Below are 22,967 nucleotides of genomic sequence, written 5' to 3' on the forward strand. Positions count from 1 at the left end.
TATAAATAAGCAATTAACAATGATAAAAACCTTTTATTTTTTTCTTTCTTTCTCTCATTTATGTTGTACTAGCGACCCGCTCGCGGCTTCGCCCGCTTTGTCTAAACCCAATAAATTATATACTAAAACCTTCCTCGAGGATCACTATCTGTTAAAAAACCCGGATCAAAATCCGTTGCGTAGTTTTAAGCATACATAGGGATATAGGGACAGAGTAAGCGACTTTATTTAATACTATATAGTGATAGTGATACTCACTCGTAGCAGCCATAAGTTGAGGGATATATTTCTGCCAGAAAGCGCACTGTTTCACCCTCAGACCACGTCCAATAGAGCTGGAGTTGACCGCAAGGGACAAGTACTCTCTCCCAGTAGTCGTGTGTAACGGCCAGTGCACTTTATTCGCTTCACCTCCGGCATTTATGGATGGATTTCTGAAATAATAAATCAAATTAATTATATTTTGTCTACAAATAGTAATAAAAATAGAGTGTGTGCCAAGCACACGTGTCAGAAGTGAAACTTCTTTGGAAATATTCAAAGATACCAAAAGGTCGCCTTACGACGTGACGATATTGCCATGACGCGAACTTTTAATTTTACTCTCAACGCGCGCAAAGAAGTTTCACTTCAAAATTGTGTGTCTTCATGTCAGAAGTGAAACTTCTTTACTATACTACGTTCGTCCTTTCTCATTCTCTATTCTTCAAAAAAATGTTGCACATCTTCGTGACGGTACGGACGGTTTATTACGATTCATCCATAAAAATCTCATACGCCTAAAGAAGTTTCACTTCAAGAATGTAAAATAATGCCATACCCAGATCTAGCAAAATTAGCCCAATACTTCATGAGCCGTTTGCTAAACTCGATCTCTTCTGGAGAATAATTCTTTCCAGGGTTTAACGGTTCGCCGAAAACGTAATTAATTTCGTCCGCGTGCATCACACCCGTCCAAGATGGCCAGGGGTTGTTCTTGCTTCGATGTTTAAAATAATACGTATATACGTTATTGCCAGTTTCTGCGTATCTATGAGCGAATTCGTTCACTCCACATGTGAAATGGTAATCTCCAACCATCTTGTCCAAAGCGTTCCTGTTCTTTACAGGATCATCTGGGTTTATCCAATCCGTATACTCATACACTATTGCCTGACGAGCCACATCATTCACGTATGGATTCAATTCTCTAACAGCTTGAAGATACTGCTCTCTCGTTATACCGACGTTTTCTTCTTTCGGAAACAGTTCTGTTAAATAGTACAGAATAAAGTAATAACCCTCTTCTGTATTGGATCCCATTAATATGTTTGTCTTTTTAAAATTTTGGTGCGCTAAAGATCGCCGCGGCATTTCGTCTAAGAATGAGCCATCGATTATTGGAACGAATGGAAATTCACAAATGCCCAATGTTCCCCATTCGTTATTAACGAGATCGTCTGCGCTTTTCTTCCTTAAGCACTCAATCATAGGACCCATATCTGTTCTGGAACTTGGACAGTGAACAGCTTCAGCCAATCGCATACCACGAAGGATGCTCTCTTCCCTAGATATAATGGCCCAAGGAGCTGTTGCCGCTCCGGACTGCATGATCGCTTGAGAGAACAAATTTCTTGACAGAGGAGAAAGCAAATGCAGAGAAACCGATACCGCACCCGCTGACTCTCCGAACAATGTTATATTATGAGGATTCCCTCCAAAGAATGCGATATTATCTTTCACCCATTCTAACGCCATAAGTTGATCGAACAGTCCAGCGTTACCGGGAACATCGGCTGTATCGAAAAATAGGAACCCTAGTGACGCAACTCTGTATTGCATAGACACATACACAATATTCTCTTCTGACACAAGAATTTTTGGGTCGTAAACATCAAGCGTCGCGGTTCCAGAGTAAAAACCACCACCGAAAACCCACAGCATCACTGCTGCATTTTTAGGACGCGGTCTCGGCGTGACTATATTTATATAAAGGCAGTCTTCCTGCATATCCGTGTTGGGATTCCACATCATGGCGCCGGGAAAATCACCGAACACCGTATCTACAATTTGGACGCACGTGTGTGGCAGTGTCGTTGTATTGAGTATCTCCTCGCCCCAGTTTTCGACGGGTCTCGGATGTCTGAACCTTAAGTCACCGAGCGGTTTCTGAGCGTACGGGATGCCGAACCAGGCGTCGACTTTTTTGCCGGTCGCAGCGGTGAGGGTGATACCTCGGACTCGTCCTTTTCTAGTGCGCACTATCAGGGGATCGTCGTCATCGGGGCCGTAGCGGGGCTCGTCAGCCATGAGTTCTTCAACTCGTTCATGGTTGGAGTAGAACGTGTCGTGCGCCCGCTTGGAGGAGGTTTCGGTTTCGTCGAACCTAGCGCGCTTGGAGGAGGTCTCGTGCTCCTCAATGCGCGGGAGGATGGTGTCGGACTCGGGGTTGTAGCGCACGGCCTCCCCGTGGCCGCGGTAGGGCTGCGGCGCGGGCGGCGGGAAGTGCGCGGCGTGGTCGGGCGCGTGGTGCCTGGCGCGGTGCTCGTGCGGGCTCGCCAGCGCGCGGGCCAGCAGCGCCAACAGCGCCGCGACCAACACGCGCATGCCGCCTCTACACGCACTCCCACAGTCACCACCTGGAACGTGACAACGGTGGAATTAATCGAAACTCTACATTGTTTCGAAAGTTGAGTTAAATTTATTAACGTAAAGATGTTTTTTTTTTTCAAGATTATGGTTAAAACTTGCACGAGTGACGTGGCAAAACTATATCTATAATTCGTAAAAAACTACAATGCTTGCTGTTATTTTTAAATACGTTACGATCTTTCTCTGTAGAAAGATGTGTAGAGCGTAATGTTAACATAATATTTTTATCGTGCTTTAAAACCAATATTAATTAGTATAAAATCAAATTATTTTTTAAACAATTATTATATCTTAGTAAATAGATTTTATACTGTCTGCACGTTAAGCTGGTAATTATACCTCAACTATCAAAATGACGGTCATATCTAGATGACTATTACTGTGCTATAACTCAATAATTATGATAATCACAAAACGCAATTACTGTTACATAATCAAACTTGATTTGATCGGATTGTAGTAATAAATGGACAATCACATAGTTAAGCTTTCAAACCGATTTATACAATAACTTATTTATCCAATTTTGATGATACGTATTTCGGAAAATTGTGCAATCCTACAAAAAAAGTCTTATCTAGACGATTTTTGCCAATTATGGCTTTATCCAATCCTTATGTGGTATACTGAGAAGTGTGTGACATATTGTATTCATGTCTTTTTTCTTAATAATTTTTTTTTAATTACCTTAAAAGCTAAGCATTACTTCTCATCTACATAACAACTTAAATTAATTAGTTTTCATAACATGGTGTTTCCATACAAACATTTTCTTATATTATGTGAATCTATATTTTTCTGTATATATTAAGAAATTATATATAATATAAAATAATAATTCTTCTAAATTACAGCGCTTTATCGCTGCAATTTCAAATTCAACTAAGCTTCTTGCCGTTCTAATAAACGTCTTTGTAATACAAACAGAATTAGTGATTTATCTTAAAGTGTTGTTAATTAAGTTAAACTTAAGCAATGTTTGATATTAATGTTACTATGTAACTTCACACGCTTTGCCTTCAATACATTTGAAGCTATTGAGAGCTAATAGTGCAGTACTTAATTATTTCGTACAATGAGAGGTCAAAGTGATATTTCTTTAGTTTAATGTTACGATTAGTTTCAATAAATGTATTGGAGCAATAGAACTTAGGTTGGTTTTTGAAAGCTGTATTATTAGTAAGTATATATTTATTGCACATGATTCATAATTATAATAGATGCAGTGCTATTTTTTTACTTTAAAACATATAACAAAGAATTCTTAGGATCTGCGGGAATGTAAAATTAAAATTTTCAGTACGAAAAATGTGTAAGCTTTAGTGAAAAAAATTCAATGAAGTACAATGATAAACAGTTCTTATTATGTACTCCTACTTATCGAAAAGCTTAGTCGCGGTAATATACTCTAATATTACTTGATGAAGTAGCTAAGTTGCTTTTAATATGCTGTTGCTTGTGGCTTAACTCCTAAATCGTTTGTAAGCTGCACGGATGACGCTAATAATACAGCTTACAACGAAGGCGTCCTATATTAAAGTTCTCACTAAAAAGAATATAGCTTACCAACATGACGTCCTATATTCACAACTAGCTGCGCTCCGCGGTTTCACCCGCGTGGCTCCGCTTCTGTTATCTAACACTGAAATAATTTTTCAAATCGGACCAGAAGTTCCTGAGATTAGCGCGTTCAAACAAACAAACTCTTCAGCTTTATAATATTAGTATAGATTTAACCAATAAGAAAGGACACCTATATTCAGAGTTTTCACTAATAAAAGTCCCTAATAAAACATCGCTTACAGCCAAATAGTTTAGAAATAGTTCACTGCTCCTGTGAAATGCATCACACAGCGCTTCAATTTTCTACAGCGCTTGTAGTGTTATACTGGTAACGATACACCATTATCGAGGACCGTTCGAAATGCAGCGCTACAGCGCTTCAAATCGAATGCAATAACAATAAAGCAATCCATTTCCCAGCGCTTTTGTTCACTCGATAGGTTCGAACGATTGCTTGCTGAAAACATTCCTTTTGTAATAAACAGTTTTGTTTAATTGTTTCTCGATTAATTTCCCTTTGTTCGGACATTGTTTCTATACGAAATGTTGGCTCAATTTTGTGATAGTTTTCTTTGATTCGTAAATAAAATATTTACAATTTATCTCGCAGATTATTAAACTTCAAAGCGTACAATTTAATAACTCCATTTCTATATACGTATTCTTTCAACAACATGTTCTTGTAAATTAAACGTAAGTATATTGAGAATGTATAATTAAAGAAAAAGTCCGTAGAATTCACAAGATTATTTTGATGTATCACTTCACTTAATTAATGTATTTATCAACATACAAGTATTTCTTTATTATGTAACTATACAATCAAATTAAATTAATCTATTAACTATCTGATATACTAAATATTGGCAATCTTAACTTCCGTTGATAAGGCGTAAACAAAGACCAAGTTAATAAGACATTACATCTGTATCGTTAATTAGTGTAAGTTTGAGATAAAGAATATATCTTCAAGATAAATCTAAGACTTAGTGATCTGCTACTAGACCGACATACCATGACTGTCCTACCTACTTTGGGTAGTCGATAATGAGGCAGGGAAGTCTGGTATATAGCTGCGGGAGCTCTGGTGCGTTCTACAAGAGATCCTGAAGAGATCCATTCATAATCTATTCTATCAAAATTCAAACGTAACGCTAAACGAAAGCCACTTGTCTAACCCCCCTGAAGTCCCCGATATTATTCTTTTGGTCTGACCGTCGAGGTGGTTTAGTGGGTAAAAACCCCACATGCTCCCTTTCTCCCCAAAAAGAAAGTATCTTTTGAAGATTTCCTTCCCGTTACCAAAAAAAAAAGACCAACGTACCAAAAAAAGGTCTTTAGGTGAAAACATTTAAATTGTGACACCTTTTAACCCGTATGTCGTCAGAGTGGTGGAACGTGTCCTAAACCTTCGTGGAAGGCGCGTCCTGCATACAAAATAAATAGGCTGATAATGAAAAACATTCGACTCTAGTCCGTCGGTGTTATTTAAGGCTTTTACTCTTAAAATAATGTGATTAAAAAGCATAGCTCACGATTCAAACAGTATTGTAGTAAACAGTTGTCACCATAATGTCCTTGTAAATCCAGTACTAAATTCAAGTTTCCAGTATTTACCACAGAATATAAACAATAAACTCTTAATTTTATAGGGAAATTTATTTAATACTAGCTTCCGCCCGCGACTCCGTCCGCGCGGATGTGGGTCTTCGCGTGGATGGTTATTTCTCCATTTTGAGTAAGTACCTCTGTCAATAACATCTTATAAATATCTATTGGACCCAATTCCCAAATACGGCTAGGCCTATAATAATACGCAACGTGTGTTCGCGGTTCTACGGAACAACGTCTATGGATAAAACTGAAAAATTAAGATTAATTTTTTTCTACGTATTTTTCCAGGATAAAAAGTATCCTATTTTACGCCCAGGATAATAAGGTATAATTATACCAAGTTTCATCGAAATCGAACCGCTAGTTTTCACGTGATGCCTTCACATACAGACAGACAGACAGACAGACAGACAGACAGACAGACAGACAGACAAAAATTTTTTTAATCACATATTTGGGTTTGGTATCGATCCAGTAACACCCCCTGCTATTTATTTTTTCAATATTTTCAATGTACAGAATTGACCCTTCTACAGATTTATTATATGTATAGACTAGATCTCCGAACGCGGCTTCGCCCGCGCAGGTAAAGAAAAACCCGCATAGTTACCGCTCCTGTGAGATTTCAGGGATAAAACCTATCCTATGTTCCGGGATAAAAAGTAGCCTATGTCCTTTCTCGGGTATCGAAATATCTCTTTACCAAATTTCATGAAAATTGGTTCAGTAGTTTAGGCGTGATTGAGTAACAGACAGACAGATAGAGCTACTTCCGCATTTATAATATTAGTATGGATGTATCCAGGCACTTTTACTATGTTCTTATTTATTGATTGTTTTACAATAAGTTTTTTTTTCAATCGGCTATCATTAGGAACACATCAAGTTCATAAGTTTTTTAACCTTCTATCACAAATAATTTATTCATACGTATTCAGTTATTGATTAATTTTGAAGTAATTGTCTTCTTGTTATCGTTATTCGTAGTTATCATACCAACTTTCTTACAGGACTATGAAACTTTAACCATTTTCATTGTCATTTTTAAACATGGTTAGAATTAAAATTTAAACACCACCATTAACGATCTACTGATTCTTATATTCTTTTATCCATGTGTATATTCTTAAATAACTCCGGAACATGAATTAAATCGTAAAACAAATATTAACAACAAACGTTACATTGGAAAAATTAATTACAAAGTATATTTAATATGAAAATAATACGTTAAAACGATAAAAATAAATGTACAAAATGTACAGCTCAATACGATCTCTCTCGAGCCAAATATTTACTATCATCCCGCTCGCTTCGATTGTTAGTGTTTACACAACAAAGCAAACAGACAAACAAAATTTCGCCACTGGACGCTGTGTGGGGAAAGATAAACTTTAATATAGATAGAGGACTGCTTATTTTGGCATAACATTGCTCTTTAATTGAGTGGAGTTGACCTAAGTAGTAATAACAAAAGTACTGATTTTTTTTTAAATAGTAATAATTTCTTCTGCAATTCGGATTTTGTATTTTTGCTATATTATCATTATGACACGCATAGTAATCTTCTTTATCTATAAAAAACAAAATTCTCGTCATATTGCTTGCCATACTCCTCAGAAAGAACTTGACCGATTTTTATGAATTTTTGTTTCTATTCGGTAGTATTGGTTATAAAAAAATACGCTGTCTGGACACTTTTATCAAAAGATAAAGTAATTTCTATTGATAAAAGTGTCAAGACAGAACAAAGTATATTATAATATAAAGATTGTATGATTTATTTATTTAAACCATGTCTATTGCTATCCACAAAATGCTTGGCATATATTCGTATTTCGTAGCAATTTATGAATTTCTACGTCCCTAGATATCCTTAACAAATGACACGAGGATTCTCTCCCTCCGAAAGGCAGGCTAAATTAAATTATGTAAATCCAGCGAAAAAACGCCCATCTAGAGGTTTCACGGAAAATTGAGGCCTCAAAGGGAACGGTGGATGTGGAATTTAAAGGGGGTGATCCGAATTACGCAGTTTTACCTTTGCGACTTACTTTTGTTGTCTGTTTAAATTCTGCTTGAAAAATTATCTTATAACTGAGAAAACAATAAGCTCAATAAGAAGATAATATGAACTATATTTTGCGTGTATGCAAATCACAAATTTACTACTTTCTATTACCATCTTAAACGTTGAGACCATATTAATACAATTCATAATTATCAGCAGATTTTACAATAAAAAAATGTATGCGAAAAGTAAATTCGTTCAAAAAAGAATATTCGCACAAAATCCTCAAACAATAGTGGTTGCTATTGTTGACTTAGTTTGCATAAAACCTAGCCATCCTCATACTTTGTTCTCACATAAAGGCCTTCTAAATTATTCACCTCATTCCGAGTTTTTTCCTGGCGCGTGAAATTTTCAACAGAACACGTGTAAAAAGAATCCAACAAGAAAGAGACGAGTTAAATAGACCTTTCTGTTAAATAGTACTTAATTATTTGAATGGAGATGAGAATGAGTCCAGATTAAATCTTTTCAGACTTTACGCTAAATTGGACCACTATTTTCCAAACTGTGTCACGTCGTTAGTCTGTGAATGACTTGTGATGACGTTTCTTTTTTATATGGCAACTGCAAAATTGGCTTCTTGATTTTTTTATTATTCGGAACTGTCTAGTTCATTATATCATCAGCGATACATTTATTTAATTACCTATTATGACCGCGTAATAGCCAATTAGCAATTGTGTACATAAAAGTAGAATTACCACTGTTATTTTATTAAATCCAATCATTATTTTAATCAATAAACATAATAAAGATTTATAGACCTCTTAATTGAAATTAATGAATACAATCACGTAAATTAATTGACATTTTTCAGCTATTAAAAATAAAAGAAACACTTTTCATATAAATTAAATTATCAAAACGATTCCCGCCAATTTAGCACAGATAAAAAAGATGTCCGAAGCATAAGTACATTAAAATTCAGGCCGCATTGACGACGAAAAAATATAACGTTCTAAATTTGAAATTGCAGTGCAGTTTACGATATCGCGCGATCGCGTGCCAGAAGGTCACAGTATAGATACGCCTGGCCATTTGCAATTCCAACAGACGTTGAGTGGTGGCACTGCGACAGTCTCTTACTCTGTGTCCTTGAAGTCATTTGTACTCCAGTAAATAAATTGTAATTTTTAGAAGTGAAACTTCTTAAGGCGCGTTGAGAGTAAATTTTCAAGGTTGCGTCATGGAGTAAGGCGGCGATTTTGGTATCTTTGAATCTTGCCAAAGAAGTTGTGACACGTGTACTTGCATGCAAACTTTGCATGTATGTGTGTTTAAAAGTTAAAGTATGCTCAATCGGTCTAGAAGCATTGAATATATTTATCAATCATTGAAAGATTCATTATCATATTATTATGATAAAGCAGTTAAAGTGGAACAAGGTAAAAAATTTTGAAAAAAAATCAACATTAATTATATTCGTTAAAAATAAAAAGGTCTAATGAAAAACTATTCGGAGGCAAAAGTTTATGATAAATTGCTCCGATGAGAAATGTGATAATAAAGTGGCCATTATCTGAATCTACACGGAACGATTCAAAATAAAACTTTAAATGAAATGTAAATGTAAATTCTGGTTTGCCAAAAGATTATAACTCTTCTATCATTGATACAAAGTTTATTTTCCTCTCTATAGCGAATACAAAAAAACTTACACGTGTATTTTACGTGTATTTAAATTATTACAAACTAGCTATCATCGTAAACGGTTATTCATTGGGGACCTTTTATTCATAGTTAACCTTTCCATTAAAAATGCAACTATTTTCTACAGTTATAAGAATTATAATTATATTAATCTCTTTTAAAAAATATTGAATACTAAACAAATTTTGTTTTGTTTTTCATTCTTTATGTGTTTTATATTAATTAAATATAGAATATATTATGTTAACTAAAAAACTAGTTTCTTTGCAATGATAAACACGTAAATATTAATACAACTTCATAGCCATTGAGGCATTACAGCAAGGCCTCACAATCCTGCCTCTGTACTGGACCAAATAATATAATACCCCATAAAACTGGAGCATATTCACCTCCACAATATTATCACAATTTGGAAAGTTAAACATCCCGAATTTATCCCCAACATATAAACGAAAATGTAATAAGAAATACGCATTTCACCTCCTTTAATCACGAAGGTTATTGTTATTTTGATTAAATTCAGATGGAATAGCTTAGTCGGCTGTTTTTCGTATACAACGGCTTATGGTTACCGGCTAAGGTACATACGCCCTTGACACGAAAGACAACATATTGATTAGGTAAAGCCGAAGGAATTGCTGATTGCGTCTTGGGAAATATATTTGTTTTCATTTCTAGGCCTGTTTACGAGAACTCGTAGCAGTGCTACGGCGTAGAAGTTTTGTAGCCGATATACGTTTAATTTGTTTGTTTTCATGATTTTTTGATTATTTTATTGCATTAAATAAAATTACTTAATGCATTTAATAATGTTATAAACGGGAATGTAGCTCTGAATGCCTGATTAAACGTTTTTGCGCCTAGAACATTGAATAATTTCTTTTTTCATGACACTTGACAAAAATACGCTATTTACTAAAAAAACATTTGATTTATTAAACGTGAAGTGCGCACGAAGCCGTGGCCGAAAATTAATATATCATAAATACTGGGCAACCTTTAAACTTATATTCAAAGTACACGAAAGCTTAAAATTCCTAGTCCCAATTTTATTACAAACTGTATTAACTGCTCCTTATAATTACCAGTTAATTTTTGTACCGACCGTGACTTTCCACTTTAGCTTTTTATACGGTCACGTACTACTTAAAGAGCAAAACTTTATCCAGAGCAAGTAGTGACGTTTTATCGATAGTCGACGTTTGGTGTCACTTGATTGAACTTTCGTAGAAATAGGCAAATGAGTTTTGAATGTTTTGAAACTATTAATCTGTATTAACATGTATTACAATATTTAATTTTCTTTATTTTTGAGTAAACTCAAAAGTAAGGAAAACTTAATATATATTTTAAAGGCGAAAGTTTGTAAGTATGGATGTATGGATGAATGGGTGTTTGTTACTCTTTCACGTAAAAACTACTGAACCGATTACAATGAAATTTAGCACACATATAGAGGGTAACTTGGATTAACACATAGGATAGTTTTTATTCCGGAAATCCCACGGGATCGGGAACTATGCGGGTTTTCCTTTGCAAACGCGGGCGAAGCCGCGGGCGGAAATCTAGTCTATAATAAGAGTAGGTATTCTCTAATTATATATTTTCGAGTCTTAATTAATGAATCATCACATAAATCTGTCCCATAAAAATTATTGTATAACGCCTTTTAATAGTTACCGTTAAACGTAGTTCATTTATTTTAAATTAAAACTAATGAAATAAATTATCTAATTTTTCTATATATTTCTATTACAAATCTTTTAACAACGACAATCATATCAGAAACCAACTTATAAAAATCCCAATGCCCAAAAATCCGTCGACATTACGTATCAAGTCTACAAAAAAATCTATGCTAAATCAGAGCTCATCGTATTCCGCGAACGTCAGTCAAATTATCGATGTGTCGATACATCACTAGCTCACTTCGCAGTCTACTCACGCCCGGGCGCGTGCCCGCACATACAAATGACGTAATTATATTTTTCTCACAACCCCGACGCGATTGTGCCATGCTTCACCTTATATAATGTATAACTGCTGTGATTTGATTTTGTATCGAATATTTATCGATAAAAGGTATGATAAATAGGGCAACTCTTATTCGCTATGAATATCGATGAAATTGCAGGTAACGAATTCGTACGTAAATAAAGAAAATGTGAATGAATGAATATTCATCAGTTTTCCGTTTTAAAATCTAGCGTTCGTTCATGCATGATCATTGAGGTGAGGATCTGTGACGGTGTGTGGTTTTGAGTTTTGACGATATCTACTCGATTGACTATTAGAAATATCGAGTATATATAGGAACAATATGTAAGGTTCCTTTTGATTTTGATTTTTTAAATAATGAATTAGAATTAAAAGATAAAACGCATACCTATTGTGTAGATATATTTTTACAAGAAGTAAAGGTATATAAAAGGTCTTAATTTCATTTCTGTTATGATCTGTAATGTATTCAAACCTCATATATAAAAGTTTATTTACAAAATCAATACCAGTAAATCAAATTGAGCCGATCCAAATGATGATTAACATTTTAAACAAAAAAGGTTAGTTTAGGGATAGATAAAATCCAAGAGCCAAGGGGTCACCTGGTAGAGATCACTCTTAAGTGATAAGGCCACTCCATTATGATGCTGTATCAGTATTGTTATTTTATTTTCGTTTTAATGACATTATCTATTCTAAAAGTGTTAAATAAATAAGAAAGCTTTAAAAGCTTAAATTGAGATGCTCCAAAGGGCCCTATATAAGTCACTCTCAATTTATAGTGCTCAAAAATCTTTCATTTATTAAAAAAATCGTCCAAATTTTACCTGGCACTATCTCCGAAACGCCATGACAGAAGTTCTTGACACATGCGCGACCAAGCTTCTTCACATACTTATCTCCACTGTCTGAAAAGATAAACTTCGTTTTATTTATTTATAAACGACGGCCAGGGGATGAATAATGCATTCGTTCTCTTGTATTGCTCGAATGTAGTTTTGTATAAGAAAAGATAATATATACGTAGTATATGTAAAGTAATTTTAACATAAACACTGCATATTGCATTACAGAAAAATATAAAAAGTATACGAATTCTAAAGAGAATTGTATTAATTTTATTATTTTTAAGTAAGTTGCTGGCTGGTAACAAAATGAAAAAAAAAACAAATGAGCTCTGGAACCATTCGTTCCAAATTTAAAAAGAAACCGCTATTAATTTTCTTCAATCAACATTGTTTACATGACACGCATTATTTTAATAAAGTGTAATAATAAGTAGTTTATTAACACGAGAATAAGTACCTACTACTAAAAATATATATAGGTAATTCTGCCTGATATAAATAAAATAAAATTATTGAATTGTGTACACTGTACATAGTTTTAATCAGTCTACGTATAAAACATATACCAATGACCAATGACTACCTCAAAACGTCTTCAATATCCCTTGCGGCTATGCAATCAGCTGATTACGGGAATCTAGGGCATTGGCCTATGTGTTGATTAGATCGGTAATTACTCCACTTAATATACTAACGTTTAATTATCCTTTAAATGGGTTACAAGATGTGGGTTACATTTTCTGGTTGAATATTCACATCTTTAAGTATTGAACAAAATTGTTTACCAAGTTATTTTTTTCTAGCTTAAACGTTTAGCATTTTATGATGATGTATAAAATATGTCATGCTACAAACATTTATACATAAAAATGTAAAATAAATTACATTCAAAAAGGACATTTCGAGTGAACAGTAATGGTACAATATTTACAAAAAACAGCCAGTTTGGGTGAGTGCTAATCGAGATACCTACATAAAAATATCTAAAAACTGACCCGTACTGAATTCTTTTTAAACCACCATTTCTAGCTGAACTATTCATATTTCGCTCAGCAGCGATAAGGCCGCCTGTTTGGCTTAACATTATAATATTGTCTTTTTATTTTGTTTTAATGTCTGTTTTTTATTTTGTGCTAAATAAAGTGTATTTATTATTATTATATTTTGTTTACAAAAATCCTAGATATTATCAACGAAAATAGAAGTCAATTATGTTTACATTTACCTTATTTCCTTGACCACGTTTGTTATTAATCCATTCTTAACACAATACATTAAAATCAATCATAAACAATCGACTATAAACCCCGTATTTCAATGCACTTAATAAGAACGTCAGCGGGTCATAGCACATAAAACCTGCAGCTTTAGAAAATAAGACGAAAAGATTTAAATCTAAAGACGGTGCTTTTATGTAAATTAAATAAAAGATCCCAGTTTACATTCCGAGAAAACATTCCGTTTAAATTGCAAAGTATTTATTAGTTTACGAATTTAATGTATGAGTTCAGTTTTGATATGTTATTCGATACATTACATGTTTTATATGAGGTATACAGATGTTCTTTTTAAGGAAATGTGTAGTAGTTTTGAATTAAACTATTAATCTCTGCTTAATTCATAATTATAAGGTTTACGCTATGTAACGTAAAAACCATTCAATATTACTACAGCTTCCAATCCTATTTGGAATTTATTCATTCAGTTTGGCAAATGCCATTACATACTTTAGTAAAAGCGTGCTTGATTCGGAAAATAAGTAATAAATCAGCACTTTCATTACATTTATCATAGAAATGCTCTTATTAAAAATATTTCCAATTAAGGGATTTAATTTGAATTACTCTACCAAAACGATGTACATTGAAGCCAACTTTTAATCCCTAATTGACCCAGTTATTACCGGCTATTTATCGACAGTATCGCCAGGGAAACATAACCAAATACCCATTCCTATACAAGCCTCTCATGAGCAATTTGTCCAGCTTGTAAAGAGCTCTCAGCTAAACTAAACTGAACTAGTACCGTCGGCAAAAAAACCCCGAGTTTCTACGAACTTTCTTTTTTCCGGAAACTAGCTTGAGGGCACTTGGGGAAATTATTTCGTCCGGGGTAAAGTACGTATTTATTTTTCATGCCTATTTACCCGGCAACTCGAGTTTCTAGTTACTGCGAATGTATTTTCGCTGTAACATTTGATGGAGATATGTTTTACAATATTTACATTATCTATGCTGCGCGGATTCGCGTTAATCTTTTGTTATATTTATTTCGATTGATAATGAACATTTGTATATTTCAAACATTTCTTAATGAGGTTAAAACAAAATAATTGAAGGTAAAGTGTTTCTTGGAGGTAATTGTTGCAAATACACGTACAACTTGTCAAATAGATTTCATGACAAATTCATTCAAACACATTCGCAATGGATATAAGAGAAGAATTTTAGTATAAACTACTACATCTTTAAAACAACAATAGGAAAAGCTGTTAATATTCTGCGCTTTAACGAAAGGATTTTTTTTGACAAAAATACCTGAATCATGAGACTTTACCTACCTATTAATTTCTAGCATATAAGTACATATTATTTAACAGAATACTTCTATATAGGAACCATTTGTTAAAAATCTTAACCTTATAAACAACTGCTTCTTTGCCACATAATATATACCCTAGACTGATAATAATGCCCCTTATTTCAACTGTCCTTGCAACACAGACGACCTTCCAGCAAAGACGACAATTTTCACATAAACCACGATTCCCATGAATAAATTACACATATGCATAACGATGTCTCGAAGTCAAGGCTAGAAGTCAGTCGTATCTGTCATGTAAATACAGCCTTAGTATTGATTTTTTGAGACAGTTATTAAGGCGAATTTTTAACAAGTCGTTCTTCTAAATGGCCAAATGATGAAAGAGGCACGCCTGTCATTCCTTTCATAGCAATTTATACATTTATCTTTCGTAATTCGTGGACACAAAAGACTATTGTCAGCACAAAATAAAACTGTTTTCTTACCACTTTCTATTTGGTAAGAGCAGTATTTTGATTATATGAAACAACGACCTAAAATACTGAGTAAAACAATGCGTTTCAACAAGACCTTAATTGCAGTAGCTTTTAATTTTATACTAAAGAGAATCTTTAAATGAAACAAACACTATATGTATTGAGAAAATAGCTCAGCACTAAATAACCGAAACACGAGCAAAGTAAATACATGAATAATGATTAAAATTTTCGACACTGCAATGGCATAAATAAAAAGGCACTGTAAATATTAATTCGATGCATGTGTATGTGCAACTTAAACATATTGCACCTGCGACCCTCCGTAAATTTATATTAATTTGAGCTGATTTAATTACCTTTTAGTTCGGAGAGTTTTAATTTATTAATAAACTACGGGAAAGTGAAGAGCTTGGTTGCTATGGGAATTTACTACGACTAATGGATATTAAAACTATGTGAAAGTGAAAATTTTAGGCTAAAAACGATTAATGCGGGGTTGATTTCTGTATCAAAATATTAATTTAATAACGTAGGTAGGTACGCTAATTTATTTTTTAATTTATATGTTAAAAACTTTTTTATTTTGTTGGTTTTAGGTTTACTAATTTCTTTGAATTATTTATCTCAATTTTTACTTTTATCAATAAAATAATCGCTTCAAATAAACAACATTTAACACACTTTGAGCTCCAAACGACAACAAAAGACTAATTAACATTAAACCAATTAAACCTTCTAAAACTTATCAAGTACAACACTTTCGCAATGATAAAAAAAAAATAAAAAATACACGAGAGGTAAAAGCCCTTTATATTATACAGGTAACAATCACATCTCCCATATGGGTTGATATTGATTTTACGTGACACACCCTATTTACATCGCGTCTTTTTGGGGTACCGTGAGGAAAAATTTAGAGGAACACCGCACTAACCTTCTGTAGATAAAAGAGAAGTAAGTAGTTTATTTACGTATGTAATTAGTGATGCAGTTAAAAGCTGGATTAACATTAAATTAAAAAATAAATAACTTTACATATTACTATCAAAAGTACTTTACTTAACTTTACATTAAACATGAAGTTAGCAATAAAATAATAACAGATGAGAAAATTATTACTATACTGATCTGTATATTAAACATAATTTTAGCAACATAATGTTAGTTCAAGAGATAGATAATTTCAAATGTATCCAGATAATCTTTAATTATTGTACAAAAAACAAAATACAACTGAAACAATTAAACCCAAACCTAAATCTGTTCAAATCAATGCAAAGTAAGCACATCCAACGAATCAAAAAGGAAAAGGTATAATTCTTATAAACATTTGGAAGTACAAACTCCTGATATAGTATAACATAGTACCTATTATATTATCTGTGGTCTAACTAATACATAGGTATAATAAAAACAAATACATACAAATAATGCAATTCATATTATACCTAATCCTTTTATCATCAATAATAAAAAAGGACTATTTCTCAATCATCCAAAAGGGTTTTCAAGCGCTTGTTTTTAAGGTTGATTTTCCATTGTCAGACCGTTATCTAAATAATAAATATCCTACCGATCTCTTTCTTTTGTTTTGAGGTACCTATTCCTTTTATTTTTTGGTATTCGAAATGGACATTTAAAATAATATCAACGAAATTTTCAGTGTCTAAAATAATAGCTTTTAAAAGTTTCATTCATACTAGGCTAGACGTTTTATAAACGAATATTTTAAAATAAACATATGATCAGTTTTTAAGGGTACGAAACACGGAAGAAAGTATATAATAAGTATGTAATACAGAAAACAATCAATGTAGATTTTAGTTAGCCCTAAGTTAGCCTTAGTATTATAGTAAAAAAAATATTTTACGTCCGATTCCTAGACGTATTGCGCGTTTGAGAAATATGCAGATATTAAAGGAATGACTTCATTTTTTTCACCATATTTCCACGGACATAATCGCTAAATTGTAATTTACGGTAACACATCAATTAAATCCTTTATTACCATTTGCAACTCAACATTAACACATTCATTGGACATACGACCATTACGATTCACATACAATTAAAATAACATGAGACTGTCCACTATAAATTCATTCAATTCAAACCAATATTACATTTAATGCATTATTTATAAAATATCGCACATTTCCGTACTTGGAAACACATTTAACTTCATTTAAGCAACACTGAACATTGAGAATCTTTTACTTTCATATATTTCAGATTTACAATATAAATATTATCTGTGGTGATATAAAAAATATATTATGTTAAAATAAGCTTCGACTAAATAAGGTTGTCTCATCTATACTAATATTATAAAGCTAAAGAATTTGTTTGTTTGCTTGCTTGAACGCCATGATCTCAGGAACCTCGAGTTTGAATTGATAAATTATTTCACTGTTAGATAGACCACTTATCGAGACAGGCTATAAAGCATCATGCTTGCCAATAGGAGCTGAGCAATGCGAGTAAAACCGCGGGGCACAGCTACAGCTAGTATGCAATAAGAATCGTGACATTCTGAACCTTAATATTAATAAAATAAACATGTAAATATTAGAACCCATTATTTTCACTATTAAACGAATATACAAAGCAGTATCAAGATTAGAAATTACAGCGATAATGTAAACAAAAGATACGGCACACAATATTGGAATTATGTTTTCCAAACAAACTGTTTATATTAATCTTTTGTCTAATCTAGTTTATTCGTACCTAATGGAATAAAACAGATTATAGATATAAAAATGTAAATAATAACTTTTCCTGGCAACCTCTACCTACAAATTTAGCTATCCCTACTTATTTTATTATGCTTTATTGTTTTAACAACGCATATATTGTAAATAATATTTTTTGCATAACCGAAACCCATGATGGTTTCAGATTTCAAATGCAAAATAAATTATCAAAATTGGTTCACCCAATCAAGTGTTCTTGTATAGCAAACCCAAAACATATACCGTTGAGAACATCATCTTTTTTTAAGTCGATTGACAATGATAGGACCTCATCCTAGTAAATTTAATAATTTTATAACTTCGTTACAAAGACCATTAAGAAATAATTTTTCCAATAATATTCATACAAAACAAATGCCAAACGGAATAAAGCGAACCATTTAATATCATTAAAAACCGCCATTATTGAAAAAAGTCAGGCCGATACGATAACCCAATTCGCCTCCATTAAGGGACGAATCGGAGCGCGGGCCAATTTCCGATTACATTACCTACTTCATTCTTAATATTATTATTAAATGTTATAGATTCAATATTGAATACTGGCAAGGTAATTTTGTTATCTATGGTCATTAAAGATGTGATAATTTATCATTTTTCAGATTCAATATTAGGGAACTTGCTCATAAATATAAATAAGTAATAATACATATTATTTTAATGAATAATTTGTGACAGTATTGCCAATCGGGATAGACCGCAACATATAATAAACTATCTTTCCACCCGCAGCTTCGCCCGCGCAGTCAAAGAAAAACCCGCATAGTTCCCGTTCCCGTGGGATTTCCGGGATAAAACCTATCCTATTTCCTGGGGTAAAAAGAAGCCTATGTCCTTTCTCGGGTATCAAAATATCTCTAAACCAAAGGAGAATGCCCATTTTTGGTACTGGTTTTTCTCATGCATCAAGACAACAATACTATTAAAAAAATCTCTTCAATTTAGAGGCCTTCTGACCATCGGAAAATATATTTTGAACAGGGAATGTTTTGTAAAATCTAATAAGACATGTAATTGTTTAGATCCGTTATTATAGATTTAGTGTCCATTACCGTTTACATTTTTGGTACTTACAGGTTTTTCTCATGCATCAAGATAAAAATACTATTAAAAAAAATCTCGGCAATTTAGAGGCCTTCTTACTATCGGAAAATATATTTTGATCAGGGAATGTTTTGTAAAATCTAATAAGACATGTAATTGATTACATCCGTTACCATAGATTTAGTATCCATTACCGGTTACCACGGTAACCAAGCGGTAACTATTATGACATTTACTATGGTAAATAGCTAAATGTATTAATATCGATTATTGTTTTCATTGAATTACAAAAAAATCAAAATCACTCTGTAAGGTTGTTTTATCATATATAGTGAAGTAAATTAATATAAATATATATAAAAAAATATTATTATGACATAGCTTGGTAGGTAACCAGTTATTTCTTATTTGTTTCTTTCTTCGAATATGTAGTGAAAAAATGAATCAAACAACAACAACAATATGTAAACCGAATATTTAGGTTTTCTTGAAATCCGTCCCGGAAGATTTCTGGTGCCTACCTACACTAGCCGATGAACAGGTAGACTTTGTCTGAAAGCATAAGCTCTATGCATAGATTAAATATGTTAAACGAAAAATAACCTTCAGACGATAAAATACTACCTAAATCACACATAAACCTAACTTAATCGGGTTTATTTAAGTTTTGAGGTTAATTCACATTTTTCTCAATATCTTGAAAACCCCTGTTTTTATCACAAAAAATCAATTGGTAAAGATCTTTTGAATATCGAAGAACCCTTCAAAACCACTCTGGCATTGATGCAACACTATACTGTGGTCCATACTTTCATGGGCATTCTCCTTTCATGCAAATTGGTTCAGTAGTTAAGGCGTGATTGAGTAGCAGACAGACAGAGTTACTTTCGTATTTATAATATTAGTATGGATAAGAAAAAAAGAAAAACCAACCATCTATTTAAATTAAATCTTCACGATATTGTTATGAATTTTATGCATAAAATAATGAACGAAACGAAAAACGGAGAAAGATTAATTATCGGTAAGTATACATTTTCAGCTTTTACAAAGTACGAAATTAAAATTCCTAATTCCTCAAAGGCTTAGTACAAATTTTAGTAGGTATTGGTCTGCGTATTTGCCAAGTTAGTCACTTTTACGTAAAAAGGTACTGTACATTAAAAATTACGACTACATAACTATGTTATATAATATTATTATACTTGTACTTAATTAAATTCTTATAATTTTTAAGCTATTATAATATTATTTTAATAAATTTATGATATATATACGGCCCATTCACAATTGTTTCCAAACTAAGAGCAAGCCACTTACAGCGACTCGAGAGGGTCGCGACTACTTAACTTAATAAAGAGCCACTTAAATATTGCATTTTTATTATATCTTATAAAATATAAGAAAAAGCAATGTGTTTGATTTGGATTATAATATATAATTTGTTTTACAATAACGATCTCAATCACAAAATAATAGGTACTAAACTTAAATATTAGTTTCTAGGTACGGTTTTTGTTTAAGTTACCAAACTATAAACGTATGTATTTTTGACTGTAGAAATATCAATCCATCCAAAAGTTCCCAATTTATAATCAACAGAAAATTCATACAAAAACAAAAAATAATACAGGTAATACATGGGTAATACAGGTTAAAGGAAACTACAATTACATTCCATATATTATGTTTTTCGCGCCAATGTTTTTGAAATACAGATAAAGCAATTTTCATCACACACAGCACATTAATCGTATTCCGCACAGATAATAACATCATGCTCATTGTTATGTCAATTACATTATGGTGATGCGTTGATGCCTGTTCGCCTGTCTCATACAGTTGAAACTGACAAATTCACAATTCATTTCGCATTTCGCATGAAATAATTCAATTTAATAACATGTTTGCAATCTAATATATTTTATTTATTTTTTTATTTTTAATTTATTTATCAATAAAAGAAAAATACATTATAATTGAACATGCCAAAAACCACGAAGATTTGTCCGGCATGCAAAGCAATCCATTCACGACAAAATTCAATGCTCGCGACAAGTTAGATACAAAAATTATGCCACATTATACAGGTTGTTTACAAAAGATTTAACATTATTATTATTTATGGTTTTTTTAAAGTTCAAATCAAGATTATTTAATAATTGAGGAACTAAATAACGAGTTGTTCTTTTACCGTAAATGTTAGTTATTTTTGGAATGATTAAGCGTTGGTTGGTTTGTTGACGGGTAATGATTACGCTATCAAGTTTTTTCTGCAGGTCAAAGTTAAAGAATTGTTCTTTTAATATAGTGTAATGGAACAAAGATTCTACCGGCAAAACTTTACAATGGTGAAAGAGATTTTCATTATTATTTTTACATAATGTTTTTATCTTAGGAGATACTATTTGTTTTAATATTCTTAGTTGTAGTGATTCAATGTTCTTCAAATAGCTTTTAAAGGTTCGGGCGTAGTTACTTATACCGTAGCTTATAACATTATTAACTAGGGCGTTATATTATAGCATTAGCAAAATTTTGAAAGGCATTTTATTTTTAATAATTTTTATATTAGCTAGAATAGCTCGGAGTCGATCACAAACAGAGTTGATATGTGGCTGCCAGTTAAACTTACTGTCAATTATAAGTCCCAGATACGTGTGACTACTTACAGTTTCGATTTTAGGACAGTTACAATTACGCACATTATGTTGATGCAAACAATAATGATTATGAGCTACTATTACATTGTTTGCATCGAACAATGTTTTATTGTACGGAGAGCGAATATGTACTAATTTGGTTTTATCTGCATTAAGAACAAGACCATTATCGTGGCACCATTTATTTATACGATCAAAATCCTGTTGTAGATTAACAAGCGCATTTTCAACATTAAGAAATAAAATAAATAATATAAAAAATTATTTATAATAATTAATGTAACTAGGTAGTTATGTCGGGGCAACCCGCAGTACATGCATGTGATATCGTATTTGTTAACGCAGCATAACTACGGCCACCCTGCATCGCCTTAATGCATTTTGTATTTCTTAGAACATAGATTGCAGCGTTGCATTTTTGTTTAACGATAAGTTTATAGTTTAAGTTTTCATTCTGGATGTAGAGAGCACATATTAAAGACGTTTAAATTAAATCTTGTCTTTTTAAAAAACGTCCTTCGGTCCGTCGAAATTTGAGTGGCGCAGCCGGTAGGATACTCGATAATATCCTGCTGCCGAGCTAACACTATAGCCTATAAAAGGATCTGTGATAGTGCGGTGCTTGTACGAGTATCCTCGAACCAAATAAATAACTCTCCCGCGACGCGTACGCGTAAAACTCAATCGCTGAAGTGAAACGCGTACTGTGACCTCAAGGACGAGCATCCAGGATCATAAGTGAAGGACATGGGAGCGAGCAGTCTGTGAGTAAACCTCTTCACTCCTGTTTTTCACATTCCCTGTTTTCACGAAATCCCCGACCCAAAATAGTCGGCCTAATCATTACGATTATTTGATTTTGTTCGTTACAATTATCGTGATAAGTCGTAATTTTTAGTGTTTAATTTTAAGTGTTAGTTATTAGTAAAAAATAGTGTTATCTTTATTATATTTAGAGTTTTAATCGCTAAAACTAACTAAAAGAACCAAAATGGAAGAGATTAAACTCATACCAAGAGAAATACTATGTATCATCCCCAAATTTGATGGAGATGAAAAACTGTTAAACCTATTTATCAATAAAAGCGAATACATTA

The 22,967-nt window shown here is 32.7% G+C and overlaps 1 protein-coding gene across 2 annotated transcripts in view; it reads right to left on the bottom strand.

Moving 5' to 3' along the window:
• The window catches only part of LOC123700279 (acetylcholinesterase-like), a 40,357-nt gene that overhangs the window by 2,950 nt on the left and 14,440 nt on the right, over nt 1-22,967 (bottom strand). Inside the window, exons 2-4 of one of the 2 annotated variants that reach the window (XM_045647456.1) lie at nt 12,364-12,444; nt 821-2,618; nt 259-434 (exon numbers count right to left, since the gene is read on the bottom strand). In XM_045647456.1, coding sequence (XP_045503412.1) covers nt 259-434; nt 821-2,586 — 1,942 coding nt within the window. In that variant the 5' untranslated portion in view covers nt 2,587-2,618; nt 12,364-12,444. The remainder of the gene's footprint in view (nt 1-258; nt 435-820; nt 2,619-12,363; nt 12,445-22,967) is intronic. The other variant, XM_045647464.1, reaches the window with a different exon arrangement.

The sequence above is a fragment of the Colias croceus genome, chromosome 2, assembly GCF_905220415.1.
Source record: "Colias croceus chromosome 2, ilColCroc2.1".
NCBI classification, from domain to species: domain Eukaryota; kingdom Metazoa; phylum Arthropoda; class Insecta; order Lepidoptera; family Pieridae; genus Colias; species Colias croceus.